Source organism: Salvia splendens, chromosome 1 (assembly GCF_004379255.2).
Source record: "Salvia splendens isolate huo1 chromosome 1, SspV2, whole genome shotgun sequence".
Taxonomy (NCBI): domain Eukaryota; kingdom Viridiplantae; phylum Streptophyta; class Magnoliopsida; order Lamiales; family Lamiaceae; genus Salvia; species Salvia splendens.
Window position 1 is genome coordinate 45132265 of NC_056032.1, and position 16607 is coordinate 45148871.

The 16607-nt window shown below is 38.3% G+C and overlaps 2 protein-coding genes across 3 annotated transcripts; one reads left to right on the plus strand and one right to left on the minus strand.

Annotated features, from left to right (window-relative positions):
• The first annotated feature begins 1015 nt into the window (after window positions 1-1015).
• On the plus strand, window positions 1016-7631 carry LOC121755300 (squamosa promoter-binding-like protein 14). 2 transcript variants are annotated; one of them, XR_006040686.1, is made up of 13 exons: window positions 1016-1797; window positions 2025-2197; window positions 2721-3309; window positions 3472-3662; window positions 3915-4645; window positions 4742-4816; window positions 4903-5010; window positions 5094-5205; window positions 5378-5513; window positions 5586-5730; window positions 5800-6360; window positions 6442-7189; window positions 7490-7631. XR_006040686.1 is itself a non-coding variant. In XM_042150613.1 (12 exons), the coding sequence occupies exons 3-12, from the start codon at window positions 2768-2770 to the stop codon at window positions 6859-6861; spliced, it is 3021 nt and encodes a 1006-aa protein (XP_042006547.1). In that variant the 5' UTR covers window positions 1016-1797; window positions 2025-2197; window positions 2721-2767; the 3' UTR covers window positions 6862-7352. The 2 variants fall into 2 exon arrangements, 1 of the variants encoding a protein (XP_042006547.1); XM_042150613.1 differs by lacking the exon at window positions 7490-7631 and having other exon boundaries at window positions 6442-7352.
• On the minus strand, window positions 7333-8608 carry LOC121755312. The gene is made up of 2 exons (XM_042150627.1): window positions 8119-8608; window positions 7333-7926 (listed from the first exon to the last, which is right to left on the minus strand). The coding sequence occupies exons 1-2, from the start codon at window positions 8459-8461 to the stop codon at window positions 7430-7432; spliced, it is 840 nt and encodes a 279-aa protein (XP_042006561.1). The 5' UTR covers window positions 8462-8608; the 3' UTR covers window positions 7333-7429.
• Between the last annotated feature and the right edge of the window lie 7999 nt (window positions 8609-16607).

Here is a 16607-nt window from a genome sequence, read left to right on the forward strand (position 1 = left end):
TGGTGGATTAGGAGATCCGCTCCGGAAATTTATAGTCATGTATTTACAAACATTCATAAACTAGTTTTAGAGTAGATATAGTCAATGCTAACAAAGAATTAATTGAATTTTTTATGGAGCACTTATTATTCTCAAGATAAAAAAAAACAAAAAGCTATCTATTCAATGTTTTTTCACTATTAAAAGGGAATTGGGTTCATTGCTCCTGCACCAAACGCGCGCACACATATGCATAAATAATTGAAGGAGTTATTACATTGAAAAAAGTCCAAGAGAAGTCACAAAAATTATGATACTTTAATCCACACAAATTATTTCCAATTACAACTAAAATAAGCTTTTTTTTCTCATGAAAATATTCGTTCAAAACTAATTTTGAATTCATTTATAGTGTGTTAGATATAATGAAATTGATTTTTTATGAAATTAGATAAGCTATGATCTAATTAAAGTCCAATTCATATTTTAATCTATAAATAACTATTCACAAATTTAAATCTTTATTTTGACTATAAAACTCAAATTATAAACTTAAGAAAATTTAAATATACTTAAAGTACTAAATAATGAATTTAGAATTATAATTTAAAATCTAAACATTTCAACTCGAATCACAATTTGAAAATAGAAGAACGTTGATTGCTACAATTTGATGAAACTGTCAATTTTGGACCGATTGTGATCCGAGTAGAGATGTTTGGGATGCAAAATTCAAAAGATAATGTTTGGGACAAAAATCGTAAAATGTGTACATATGTTCATAACTAATTTTGGCCTTTACATAAATGATAATATAAGTATAAACATTACCAGATTATGACTCAAATCATACTTAACTCCACACATCATTCAAAACCTACAAAATATTTAACTCGAGTTTGATAGTTTCATACCTTTAATGAGTTAACTTAACCAATAAATATTCTTCAAAAGTAAAATAATTCAAAATTCAACTCAAAGACTTTAAAGATTAAAGAAATTAATGTGATTTCTCAAAGCAATATCCCTCGAAAATAACAAGAATTGGAGCGAACCAGAAAAAGAGAGGGAATAGATAAAAATGCGTGAATGAGAGAGAAAAAAAGTTAGTTGGCTTGGAAGGAAAAAGGAATGGGAAAGAGACGGAAGGGATCAGCTGAGGCATAAGCTAATCCACCATATAATACACTAATAAAAAATAAACATGTGGAATTTATTTAGTCATTACTCCTACACTGCAACTCCTTTTTCTTTAAGAGGAAGAAACACGCGGATGAGAGACTGGACGCGGTTGTGGAGGTTGAGGCGGGGGCCGACGAGAGCTGAGGTCGAATCGGGGAGGCGGGCTCTGTCGGCGGCGTCGGCGGCGGAGGGAGGAGGGGATTGAGGATTGAGGCGGAGGGCGTAGAGAGGCGGCTCGATCCGGAGCCTGCGCTTGCGGCGGCGGCGTTCGGCTGCGGCTTCCTCTGCGGAGGAGAATCCGTAGGAGCGCTGCGAGATGAAGGAGGAATTGTCCAGGCATTGGGGCTGGGAGTGTTGAGCGGCGGCGGAGAACTGATTGGGGGTGAAATTGGTGGTAGGATACGGCGGATGAGGGGGATTGGTGAGAGGGGTATCTGTAAAGTGAATGAGATTGCTATAATTTTGAATTTCCTAACTTAGAATGCCAAGCTTCAGCAGTAATCACTCACAAACACATGCGCGTCTGTGTGCGAACAGAGAGATAAGAGAGGGAAATCGGTGTTTCTTTCTCTTAAAGACAAAGGAGTTGCAGTGTAGGGAGGGAGAGAGTAATGACTAATGAGTGAAGATATGAAGGTAGTCTTTTATTTAATTTTATAAATAAATTCCACATGTTTATTTTTGATTAGTGTATTATATGGTGGATTAGCTTATGCCTTAGCTGATCCCTTCCGGGAAACGGGAAAGAGACATAAAAGTAAAAGATAGTTGTACATGAAATATACAGAGTTTTTGTGTCCTTTCATTTTGTTTTTCATTTCACATCCTTTGTATCTTCTCCCTGTTTCACTATCCTTGTGCAGCGGATCTCTCCTCGGTGTAATTCCCAAATTACTCAACTGGATCATGTGAAGCTCAACTGAAATTTGGAATTCTTGGGAAGAAGAAATCAGTTTGAAGGCTGTGAATGTGAAAGGGGGAAAAGGAATCAAATTTTTATCACCCTTTTGCAGATGAACTCAGCTGCCCCATAAAGGTATTTTTTTCCTTATTTATTTGGGGTTTATTAATTTGAAAGAACTTTGGTGGGTAGTTCATAGTCTTTGACCTAATGGTTTGTGTTTTAGTGAGATTTGGAAGTTGGGAGACTATTGTTTTGTTACTTTGAAGGGTTTTTCACTTTAGCAAGAAATTTGATTGAGGTTTAGGAAGAAAATGTTGGTTTAGTTCCTTAAAGTTTGAATTTTTCCCTGTTTCTTTTAAGTTTATGGTGGTTGTATTGCTCAATTGTAGTTTGTAATGAGACTTGGTAGAGTGTTGTTTTGTTACTTTGAAGGGATTTGGCTTTAGCAAGAAAATTGATTGAGGTTTAGGCATAAAATGATGGTTTAGTTTCTTAAAGATTGAATTTTTATCTGTTTCTTTTAAGTTTATGGTTGCTGTATTGTTCAATTGTACTAGTTTGTAATTCATGGAACAAAATCATGCCAGTTTTGAAGAAAACCACCAAAAAAAATTTAAAGAACACTTGTATTTGTGTTTCCCAACACTCATTGCAGGTGTTTCTGTAGTTTCTGGGGTTGTGCAAAGCTTTGATCTTTGATAGATGGAAGAGGTAGGTGCCTGTGTAGCTTCTCCGGCAGTTTTCCACCAGCATCTGACTGCGAGATTTCGTCATCCGTATCCGATGGCTAAGAAACGCGCCCTGCCCTTTGACTCATCGAGCTTTCTACCACAGAACACCGTGGAGAGTTGGAACCAGAATTCCTGGAGCTGGGACAGTGCGAGGTTTGTCGCCAAACCATTGCAACGTAATGGCGGCCAAGTGGGGAGTAGCGGAGAGATTCAGCCAGTCGGAAAACAAGTGATGAGTAGTGCTCCGTATTCTACAGTTGCTGGTGGGAATGGAACTCGTAGTAGTGGTATCAATTTGGTGGAGCCACAACCTGTATCGAGGCCCAACAAAAGAGTAAGATCAGGATCGCCCGGTGGTGCTAACTATCCCATGTGTCAAGTGGATGATTGCAGAGAAGATCTGTCTACTGCTAAGGACTATCACCGCCGGCATAAGGTGTGTGAGGTTCACAGCAAAGCTGGTAAGGCCTTAGTGGGGAAACAGATGCAAAGGTTCTGCCAGCAATGCAGCAGGTTAGTATACGCGAAACTACAATCAATAACGATATGCATTGCATTATGTTAAGCTATAGTCAAGTGTTGAAAATGTTAACCACATATAAAATTTGTAATACATCAAGATGAGTTGTGCATTTAGACTCAATGTTTTAGCATGATATGGTTCCATGTTTCCAGGTTTCACCCTCTTTCAGAATTTGACGAGGGAAAGAGAAGTTGTAGGCATAGGCTCGCTGGACATAACAGGAGGAGGAGGAAGACTCAACCAGAAGATACTTCTCAACAGTTGTTAGCTCCTAGTATCGGTGATAGCAATGCCGGTGATAATGATATTCTCAATTTACTGGCAGTGCTAACTAGTGCACAAGGTATAATGTTGGCAGATTCGTGGCTTAATCATTTACTCGTTAAAACACGGTGAATAGCTCATGTGGCGGCCTTTGGTGCATTATCCGAATATTAATAGGGCGAGTAAAGCAATTTGCAACTCGGGAATTCTAAAAGGGTACAGACTATGCATGTTAAAAAAATTATTTGCAATATTTAGCTTAAGAGTTATTGCACTTTTATTCACTTGTATACACCTCTAAATTCTGCTTTGTTGTTTTCGGTGACCATAGGGAACATTGTGGACAGAAACGATAAATTCCCATTAATGACCAACAAAGATCATCTCATGCAGATGCTGACTAAAATAAATTCGTTGCAATTAGCAGCGAACTTGGAAGCTAAGTTGAATGGAGGTAACTCAAATCATATGTCAACGGAAAATCAGAACCGGATAAATGGGAATGCTTCTTCCGCATCAACCAAGAACTTGCTTGCTGCTCTTTCAGCAACTACAAGTGTACCATCTTCTGAAACTCAATCTCAACCGAGCAGGGAAGGAAGTGACTCTGAAAAAAGCAAGTCACCATGTCTCGAAAAGCCTGGTGGATCAACAATGGACGTTCAGGAAACCTCGCCAAGCCTTCCTCTTAGACTGTTTAGGCCCTCACCTGAAGATTATAGGCCAACAAAATCACCATCAGACTGGAATTTTCTTTCATCCGGCAGGAGTTGTCCTTCAGAGGAGAGATCGCCTCTATCTACACCGCCTGTTGTACATGATCTATTCCCAATGCAGACTTCAAGAGACACGGATAAGAATGACCATCTGTCAAATAGTGAAGGTGAAATTGCGTGCGTGGAAGCAACCACGATCAACGGATGCAGTACATCTCTTCAGCTTTTTGGAGCGTCGATCAGTGGTACTCCAGATGTTCCAGTTCATACGTCTCCATACAGAGCTGGATATACATCTTCTTCTGTTTCTGATCATTCACCATCCAGCCAGAATTCTGATGCTGCTGTACCTCTACGTTTATTATATGTTCTTGCATTTTATTATTCGGTATCCTTATTTCGTTCGATAATTTGGGTTGAACTTGGCTTGTTTTTCTCCTAGGATCGTACCGGTAGAATAATTTTCAAATTATTTGACAAAGATCCAAGCCATATGCCTGGATCATTACGGTCTCAGGTCAGTGCCAATACTTTGGATTTTCTTTCTCTGCAATTTTACTTCCCCGTATAATATCTAAAAACTTCATCATGTCTCATTTCCAGATACACAATTGGCTCTCTAACAGTCCATCAGAAATGGAAAGTTACATCAGGCCTGGCTGTGTTGTTCTATCCCTGTATTTATCGATGCCATCATTTTCCTGGGATCAAGTGAGTTATTTCTATGATTGTTTTAAACTTTTGCTACTATTGACTTTGATTAACCTTCTTTTTTGCCTTTAACGTCTTTGCAGCTAGAAGAAGACCTTCTTAACTATGTGAAGTCCTTAGTCAAAGATATTGAATTTTGGGGGAATGGGAGGTTTTTGGTTCATACAGACAGACAAATGGTTTCACATAAAGAAGGTAGCTTTTGCTGATTCGTTTATAATCCGGTTTGTTAACTGATATCTCATCCATGTTTTTGTCTTTTAAGTAGTTTGAGATTGATCCCTGTTGAATTCTATGCTTAGTTGCTTTTGCTTACACACTTTTCGAAATTTTCCTTATATCTTCCTTCTGTGTTATTGATCTACAGGGAAGATTCGTCTATGGAAATCATTGAAGGCTTGGAGTAAACCGGAACTCATCTCAGTCTCTCCCGTAGCAGTTGTTGGTGGACAACCGACCACTCTTATATTGAGGGGAAGAAGTTTGAAGGCTCCGGGCACTAGGTAACCGCTTGACATTAAAACAAGATCGAATCTTTCATAATGATTTTGACTGGAAACGTTGTAATCACGCAGGATACACTGCACGCATGCAGTTGGATATAATGTAAGGGAAGTTCATTCATCATTGTGCCATAAGACTCCATACGATGAAATTATCTTGGACGATTTTAAGGTCAATGGTGCAGCATCTAGCATACTAGGCCGCTGTTTCATTGAGGTAAAAATTAATCTAGCTGTCAACATCGAGATTTTAGACGAGCATCATTTATGTCTCCCCTTTTCACAGGTTGAAAATAGTCTCCGAGGAGCAAGTTTTCCGATTATCATAGCAGATAGCACTGTTTGCCAAGAATTGAGACTCCTGGAGCCTGAGATAAATGGAACTTCTGACGTATGCAATGGCAGGGAAGAATCGCTGCATTTTCTGGATGAACTCGGGTGGTTGTTTGGAAGAAAATATAACTCGTGCTTGTTTGAGCACCCTGATTATAGGCTCAATCGGTTCAAGTTTCTTCTTGTATTCTCTGTCGAGCGTGACTTTTGTGCATTAGTCAAATCCCTTCTCGACATTCTGCTAGAACTTAACTCCGGTAGAAACGGACTAGAAGAGGAGTCTCTGGAGTTGTTATCAGAAATTCACCTCCTGAACCGGGCTGTCAAAAGGAGGTGTGCGAGCATGGTTGATTTTCTTATTCATTACTCCATCGTAGATTCCAGTGGAACATCTAAGAGGTTCATTTTCTATCCGAACATGGCTTGGCCCGGTGGTCTCACACCTTTACATTTAGCTGCTTCAGCATCGTCATCCGATGACATTGTTGATCTACTGACAAGCGATCCACATGAGGTACTTTTTTCTTTTTCCCCGAATGTCCCGTATATTTAAACCGACAAATCTTACAAAATCTGTTGCTGCCAAACTTTGTAGGTTGGGCTGCATAGTTGGAATTCTGTTCTTGATGCAAATGGGCTTTCTCCTTATGCATATGCTACGATGAGGAATAATCATTCGTACAACGCACTTGTTGCTCAGAAGCTTGCAGATAAGAGCAACGGTCAAGTCTCTGTAACAATCGAGGATAACCTGAAGCCCTTCCAGGTTGAGATAAATAAGGAACGAACGACAAAATCCCACCTCAGTCGAGGTGAACAATCTTGTTCCAAGTGTAAGTATGCGTACAGAACGAGGATTCCTCGTTCCAGTGGATTGCTGCAGCGTCCATACATACACTCAATGGTAGTCGTTGCTGCTGTGTGTGTTTGTGTGTGTTTGTTCTTACGAGGACACCCCTTTGTTGGCCGCGTTTCCCCGTTTTCATGGGAAAACCTGCAATACGGCACAGTTTAAGTATTAACATTGACACCGGTTGATGAATCACTCATGGGATGATGACCAAGACGAAAGCGTGATTTCTCCTAACCTGTTTAAATGAATTTTCTGAGATCCGAGAGTGGAAGGCCGTGGCGCAGTGGTTAGGTTTCCTAGAGTAAAGCCTTCGAGTAATATGGATCCCTTTGTCGTCTGATATACTTCAACGAGCAGAGCAAGATAAGGTGAAGGAATGGTCTATGCTTTTGCTGAAGCTCATCAACTTGAGCTAGTTTTCGTGGAGGTTCATCCGAACTAACCGTGCTAACAACGAGGCTAACGAAACTCTCACTCGGATTGTCTCACTGTAAGAACTAGGTGTTACTATATAATACTAGTTGAAGAGATTTATATACTGTATACATATTTTTCTTCATTAGTCACATTTAACTGAGTTGAATCTTTGTATGAATCCATCTGCTTTCTGTGTGTGTGTTTTTGAAGAGGATATATACAAACTGTTTTCATTATTACAGCAATGAAGAGATTGCATAATTATACATACATTTGTTGCATTAGGCAAAGAATTGAGGAATAATAAAGTGAGTCATGGTTGTTGTATCCTTCTTCTGCTAACACACCTTCCTCTTACCATGTTCTGAACCAGGGCTTCTCCCACGCCTTCTCCGAGCCCCTCGATGAGGCCTCCGATGAACTCTATGACCACCTGGCCCGCGAGACGGGCTGCAGTTCCGAGGGGGCTAGGCTTCTCGGGCGTAGGTATGCCGTTGGCTTGGAGGCCGTTGATGAAAACCTTGGCGCACACCGCGTGGAGATGGTATTCGCACACGGTGCACCGATACACCCTTCCCGATCTCTTCTTGTTGCACTCCCCGCACGCCGCGGCCGCCCCGTTGCCGGCGCTCGTCGTGCTCACCGCCGGCAGCAGCCTCAGCGGGTGCGGGTGAGCCGGGAACCGAACCTCCGTCGTCAGCATGGCGCAGCACGGGTGCATCTGGAAGCTGCAGGCTCTGCATCGGAAGGCGAACCCTTTGCTCGACTTTCCGCAGACGTCGCACCTCGGCCACGAAATCCCGCCTTTTGCTGCATCATGTCACACGAGCTTGCGATTAAAAGGTTATGCTCGCGCGTTTTTTTTATGGGCAAATAAACATAAATTTTAAAGGCCGTGCCACGGTGGACTCGAACTTATGACCTTTGGTCCGAGCGTCAATCACTCTAGCGCTTGGCCAACACACGTAAATAGTTGGAGAGCCGGGATTTCAGTTTACATACCCGTTTTTGGTTTGGCGTGGAAAACGAGCTGGTGCTGGCCGTGGAACGGGTGGCTGTTCAAGACGGGAGGGGAGGCGGCGCAGAAGTCGTGCAGCTGGAAGTCGCACTGCGCGCACGCAAACCTCCGGCCTGCGCCGTAGTCCTTGCAGCCGCTGCACGTGAAGAGCTCCGGGAGAGTGACTTGGAGCAACGGGTGCTCGGAGTGGGCGTAATGCAGCATCCCGTCTCCCGAGGCCGACTGCGGCGACGTCGGGAACTCGACCGCCGCCGTGGCAGGGGAGGAGGAGGAGCGTTTCATGGGGCGGAGAGAAGTTTGAGACTTGAGGGAAGTGTGCCTTCTCATTGTGTGTTGTGTTTGGATATGGAAGTGGAGGAATATTATTTATGCTGCCAAAATTAATCAAAGTGGTTGCTTTATCAAACAGGATTATTTGAAAATCCAAATGTTTCAAATATGCTTTATAAAACTATTAACAATTTACAATAAACTTGATGTCTACAAATTCAATCAATGTTTAATAGTAGTATCTCTCAAGATAAGACCTAGATTGTGCATAAATCAAAATTGAAATATTTATAGTACTATATAGCTAAATTAAGTCAAAGTTAAGAATAATTCTTTGCCACTTCTCATCATTTATATTGATCTTATAATAATTTTAAAAATCTGGGATAAATTGCCAAAAAAAACATCTAGTTTGACCAACTTCTGGTAAATTTAGCAATTTTAGAAAATAGTAGTCAATTACTCCTATATTATAACTTTGACAATTTATTCAAATCAGGGACATGCAATTTAAAAGACATTAAAAAATGTTAAAGACATATCACTACTATACATCAAAAGTTGTGATATGTAGAGTATATTTTTGAAAGTAGTGGGATTGACTAAAATTTGATCAAAATTTATGATTTTTTACGATGAAACGTAACTCAGTTGGTAAAATGTTTCTTCTTTATTAAATAGATTGGAGGTATAAGTCATCATGAAAATAGATGAGAATCATTATTGATCCTTTTTAAGTTGTTTTTTCAAGCAATGCCAAAGATTTGTCATGATTTAGGATTGGACATGACTTTCCTTAAATATCGCTTGGTTGGGAAATTTTGTCAAAAGCAATGGGGTCATAAGATGCCTATGTTTGATTCTGTTACATTAGATAAAAATAATCTTTACTCATACAAGAGAAGTAGGGTTATACATGCAAGAAACAAAAGGAGACACATCTTCTCCAAAGTCAATATTTATTTTTATGCTCAAGGAAGTTAATTGTAATCAACCAATAAAAATTGTTTATTTTCATTTCTTTGGAATTAACTAAGGATGGAAGAGAATCCAAATCTTTGAGGAGGGTTCTTATTCGATTTAAAGTGGAAGCCAATCAAGAAAAAATCTGCAGCCTTTTCAACATTTTCATGTTTTAAAGCAAAGATTCATAGTTGAAGTGGGGTTTTTTGGGTTGTTTGTCGACCTTGTTTTTCCTTAGTGTGAGTTGTAAAGCAAATTAATGTAGTGAAATTGAATTCCATCAATGTGTGATCAATAATTATTCTTTATGGTGTATCGCTATTTTTTATCCTTTCATATAGATCTGCCCATGACCTAATCATTCCTACCAAACACACTCTTAAATTTTAGTTCTCACTTTCGCAGACGTTGACTAGGATAAAATATATTTCTACACACACTTATATATGGATTAGGGCTGGGAAAAATACCGAAATATTAAAATACCGCCCTTACCGTATCGAAAAAATACCGAAAATACCGGATTTTCGGTATACCGCAATTTTCGGTAAGGTATCATACCTTACCGATTTATTTCGGTACGGTAACGGTATGAATTTTCATATACCGAGGTATACCGGGGTATACCGAAAATACGGTATATATAGTAATTTTAGGTATATACCGGAAATATGGTATATACCATAATTTTCGGTATATACCGATATCAATATATGCCTAATTATATCAAGTAAATTCATACTTTTACCAAACAAATAAATATTTACATGTAGAAATCAAATCTTGTCTCATTATGTGATTGCGTGAAGTTTAATTGTTGCAGTTTTTTTATTGAATATGTTTGAGTTTGATTAAATTTCATGTTTTCTAAGTATTTTTGAAATTTTATTTTCATTTGTGTTTGTATTTAGAATTATTTACAAAATAATGATATTTTGGTATGTCGTATTGTAGTTCGATATACCGTAAAACTCTGGTATACCGCAAAAGTACGGTATACCGAATTTAGATATGACATACTGAAAATAAGGTATGGTATCGATATTGAAATTTGTCATACCGAAAATAAGGTATACCGAAGTTCGGTATACCGAAAATTTTGGTAAGGTAAATGTATGATTTTTTCTCATATCGAATTTTCGGTAAGGTATACGGTATGATGGTTTCGGTAAGGTATACCATACTTACCCACCCCTAATATGGATATTGGATTCATCTTGGATTCAATTACTATGTCCATTAATTAATTATAAGTATGTTTATTTTAGCATCTTAGTTCCTTATTCTATTAAATTCTTATATTCTACTCTCACTAAAACAACTAGTTTTATACAAACAACAAACATGACCTTATATTTCCTAATATTTATACTAAATACAAATATACAATACTCTTTACAAAATTTAATTTACCACCAAATTGAAATATGGAGACCCATTACCAACTTCAAAATTATGGTATGTGATTATACAAAAACTAGAATCCAATTGGTACTTAACTTTTTTTTTTTAATTTCAGCAGAAGTGGGCTTGGCCTGATGGGTTTATTGTGTTGGGCTTTCCAATATTCATGATGGGCTTCCGATAAAGTATAATCATTGAATTCATTATGTTAGGTTGCTTTTATTGTGAATAATAATTGCAAATGCACTTTCATTTCGCCACTCTTATATAGTCATAAATTGAAGGAGTATAACTAAATTTACAAGTACGGATCATAAATAAAATAATGATGACATAGGTGGGGGTCTACTGCTAGTTATATATATATATATATATATATATATATATAGGGTCCTGTTAGGTTGAGATTATTTAGCTAAATTGATAAATGAGATGCAATATCAGCCACTAATCCACAAGATTAACTAAATGACAACAGCTATCACATTATGTCAACACGGGGGTATAAGTGTCATTTCGTGTTTTAATGTGTCGGATTGTTGACATGGCTTGTATGTCTAGTTGACATGACTTATAATTGTTGTTGACATGGTTTCTATGTACAGTTGACATGGTTGTACGTGTAATTGACATAGCTTGTAACACAGTTGACATGGCTTGTATGTGTAGTTGACACGATATGTACCGTAGTTGACATGACATGTATGTGCCGTTGACACGATATGCACCATAGTTGTCATAGTGTCACCGGCTTATATATCAAATGTCAACAACTTATAGTAAAATGTATCAGTTTGTATATCAAATGTCAACAGCTTGTCAAAAGCTTGTATATATTGTCAACAACTCAAAAACAATTATTGTAATTAAAAAATAACAACTATTTGACTTAATCTTCTCTAAGCATCATAGTATACAACTATGCAATAGCTTAATTGATAATTCCATAACAGAAACGGAGACGGAGTCGGAAGAGATTGACTCGCCGGAGGTGGAGCGGCTGAGGGAGGATCTGTTGGACGGAATCGACGAGGATTCCGATCTCTGCACTTCCATCCACGACCTCGACTCGTTCATGAAGAGTTTCGAGGAGGAAATCACTACATCTCCCACTTCCAGTCACGGATCCGGAGCGGCTGAGGAAAGAATCGTCGAATCGGCGTCGGATTGCGGCGAATCCGGAGAGGTTGAGGAAGGAATCGTCGAATTGGTGTCGGATTCCGGCGAATCGCGGCCGGATCTAGGCTATCTGCTCGAGGCGTCGGACGACGAGCTAGGGATTCCACCTCCAGCGGCGTCTCAGGCGAGGAAGGAGCTGGTGACGGGGTGAGGAGGAGCGCTGCCGTGATTTGAGGCGGAGCATCAGCGTGAAGGGTCGGAAAAGAGTGGGGGAGGAGATGAGCAGAAGGTGGAGGCGTAAGGGAAGAAGAATGGGAGGGGAGAAGTTAGTTTTCATTTGTTTTCAACTAAATTTACCATTATACCCTTTCATAATAAATTAATCTAAAAATATTTTTTTGTGGCAAAATCTGGACCACTCATTTAATAAAAATGAGTGGCTGATGTTGCATCTCATTTCTCAATTAGCCTAAAAAATCTCAATTGATCGTGGACATATATATATATATATATATATATATATAGGATAGTGATCAAGATATAACTAATCTTAAGTGTATAACCAGAGAACAAATCTCAACCACACATCTTAATACTCCAAATTAATCCTATGGCTTAGCTATTTTTACATGTTTTAAATAAAAAGTAATTAACAAGGACATTTTTGGAAACTAAAAATTCAACTCCAACCGTCTCTTTCCCATTTCCAACCCCAATTTAAAAAATGAGGCTTCTATTCACACTCATTTTCCTCTCCCCTTTCTTTCTCCTCTTCCCAGCCTCCGCCGCCGAGCTCAAACGCTATTAATTGGAGCAGATTCATCATGTTGTGGTGGCGGAATACGAGGCCGTGTAGAATCTGAAGGCCGATCAGCTCATCTCTGTGAGGCTTTTTCTTCATCATGCTCATGTCGTCGTGTGCAATAGAGAGAGAGAGGATTGAATGAAGGAGGTTTTGGTGTGGTGAGGAAACGCGGAGGATTTCTGATCTGCTTCAACAACAGCATAGCCAACTTCAAAAATCACAGGAGATTCGCCTTGGGTTTCTTCTCCCTTAGCAACGACAGTTTCAACATTTTTTCTTCTCTTTTAATAATTGCAAATTGGCCCCACTTTTTGTGGTCGTTAAAATATTTTTTCTATACCTATTTTTCTATACCTATTTATAGATTGATCTCACTATGCTCGTGATTGTGTAATTTTATGGGAGCATGTCAATTAAGGTTGATTTGAATAAGCGTTATTCGGATTTGATATTTTATTAGCTTAATATAGCTCCCAAATAAAATATTTTGTTATAGTGATGTTTTTTTTAAACAATAGTGAAGTAAAATCATAATAAGAGTGGTGTGTTTTGTAAATAACAGTGAAGTAAAATCATGCCAAGAGTGATGTGTTTTGTAAACAAGAGTGAAGTAAAATCATGCCTAAGAGTGATGTGTTTTGTAAACAAGAGTGAAGTAAAATCATGCCAAGAGTGATGTGTTTTGTAAGTAAAATCATGCCTAAGAGTGATGTATTTTGTAAACAAGAGTGAAGTAAAATCATGCCTAAGAGTGATGTGTTTTGTAAACAAGAGTGAAGTAAAATCATGCTAAGAGTGATGTGTTTTGTAAACAAGAGTGGAGTAAAATCATGCTAAGAGTGATGTGTTTTGTAAACAAGAGTGAACTAAAATATTCTGATTTTACTTCACTCTTGTAAACAAAACACATCACTCTTATTCTGATTTTACTTCACTCTTGTTAACAAAACACATCACTCTTATTCTGATTTTACTTTCCTGTTGTAACAAAACACATCACTCTTATTATGATTTTACTTCACTCTTGTTCACAAAACACATCACTCTTATTCTGAGTTTACTTCACTCTTGTTCACAAAACACATCACTCTTATTTCTATTTTACTCCACTCTTGTTCACAAAACACATAACTCTTATTCCGATTTTACTTCACTCTTGTTTACAAAATACATCACTCTTATTATGATTTTACTTCACTCTTGTTCACAAAACTAATCACTCTTACTGTATATCATTAATTTTTGTGGACTATTTTTGTTGAACTTTGGGGTAGCCTAGTTATACAATGTATATGATTGCGAAATATGGCTTTGCATGTGAGCACCTAATTACAGTGTAAAAAACACATAAAGTGCAATATCAGCCATCTCCCAATATATCCTCCATCTATGCACGCAAACACTTTGTACACCAAATACTTTATTCGATGGACAAGACTCCTAGCGTTCATCCTCATCATCGCAATCTGCAACGAACAAATCTGCTAGAGTGGTTCTCTCCTTCTTCTTCATCATTACATATTCAAACACAAACTCAAGCTCTTCATCTTCCTCTTCCTCCTCCACAGTTTCAGTTAACTCCTCCGTTAGAAGCAACGGATTGCCGCCACGTTGATCTATGAGGGATGAGGAATCATCATCAACATCACAATCATCCTCGGAAAAGTAAGCGTCAGTAAGTTGTTGATTTTGATGCTTCAACGGATCGCCGCCACGCTGCTCGCACTGTTGCCAAATTTACTCCACCACCGACGCCACCGTCGCCACCTCCGTCTCCGACAGCCTGTTCGCAATCAGCTTGAACTCCGCCAAATTAGTAGTGCATTGCCTTGACCACCACCAGAATCTGGATCACATGCGCCGCCAGCAGGCGCCCCCCGCCTCCCATGAACAGCTCGTATGGCCGCCACGGCTTCCCCGGGTACACCTCGTTCACATACTTCTCTGTGGCTAACATCGCCTGAATATCACCCCCCACGTTCCGCACCCCCGTGCAGCTGCGCGGCCTCCAGCGGATTGTCGAACTTCACCTTCTCCGCCAGCCTGTTGCACCCGATCAGCATCACCGCCGCCACGAAACTGCACACCACCACCGCCCACGGCTCCACCACCGAGCACCCCACATTTTTATTATAAATTATGATATGTACTTTTGACCATAATACCCCTGCATTTTTATTATAGAGTAAATTTATGATTAATGGAACTAATATCTCCTTAAATTCAAAAATTAATACTAGCCCTTGATTTTTTGATCTTGTGGCTATGATTTGTTCTCTAGTTATTTGGTTAAGGGGTGTTTGCCATAGATCACTACCCTCTATATATATATATATTACATGATATGATATGAATAGAGTTGTACGATGGTTGATATATATTACATGATATGATATATATATGAATATATATATGAATAGAGAGAAGCAATTGAGGAGCTGTCACATGATATGATATGATATGATATGATATGATATGATGGTTGATTAGTCAATACATAAATAATGAAATAGTACGTATAGTTGTACGATGAATAAATATGAATATAGGTTAAGCCCCCCTATAACTATGCTCATCCACATCCATACCCATATTGGCAATTGTCTTTTCATGCCTAACATAATTTCACTTTCTCCCCTTTCAAATTATTACTACTACTACTATATTCTATTCTATTCTATTCTGTTCTGTTCTATTCTATTCTATTCTATTCTATTCTATTCTATTCTATTCTATTCTATTCTATTCTATTCATACTGATGATTTTATGGAGCAAATAATTTATTGATTTTATGCAGTATTATTAATATATTCAATAGAAAAATATAAAATAAAAGACATAATTTTTTGAAAGAGAGGATGTCGGTGATGCACATTTTGACAGTCAGAAGTGAATTGGAAGCTAATCAGTTCCTCGAGGAATTAGGACGAAAAAAAAAGTGATTTTACAAAAGACAAAACGGCTTAGACAAATTGTTTTTGTTGATGACCTTTGAAAATGTTCTTCTATTTGAAAATAAAATGTTCCATATATTTCTAGAAATTCTTGCTATCATTAAACATTTGTATCTTTATACATTAGGATTTCAATTCATGAATCTTTCACTGGTTAAAGAAAATACATCAAATTTGAAAAGGACGTAGTGTGTATATTTTGTAAACACTACTAGTATTTGATTGTGTGAGTCAACAACACATGCAAAAAATGCCATTTTGATGGATGACACACTCAACATTAATTCCATCTAGATTCCACTTTGGAATTAAAGCTTTTTTCAAATAATAGTAGAAATCTTGAAGTTTTATACTCCCTCCGTCCCATTAAATAAGCAACATTTGGGAATCGGCACGGGTTTTTATGTAGTGTTGTTTTGTAAGCTAATGAAGAGAGAGTTAAAGTAAGAGAGATGAAAAAGTAGAGATAGAGATGTTTCCATTTTAGGAAACGTTTCATTTTTAATGGGACAACCTAAAAAGGAAAATGTTTCATTTCTAATAGGACAGAGGGAGTACATACATCACATCACAAGCTAGCCTTCTCACTCTCCTTAGAGCATCCACAGTAGGACGAATATCCCAATAGCCTAGCACTAAGACATCCCAAAAACACCTCATGTCACGTCACTAGGATATCTCACTGCACTGTCGCATGTCCGCCGGGATATCCGCTATTGTGGATGCTCTTATCATAACATTTCTAGCTAGTGATGTATTTTATTAAAAGGAAACTATTATGTATGGATAAAATAAGAGCATATATATTATAGTGATATAGTATATATTTTAGTCATATGGTGAGAAGAAGAAAGTGAGTGATGATGAAGAGCACAAAGAAAGCAACAAGTGAAGAGAGTCATTCATGATTTGTCTATTAGATCTTAGTTGGCCCATTTCATTTAAATATGGTAAGTC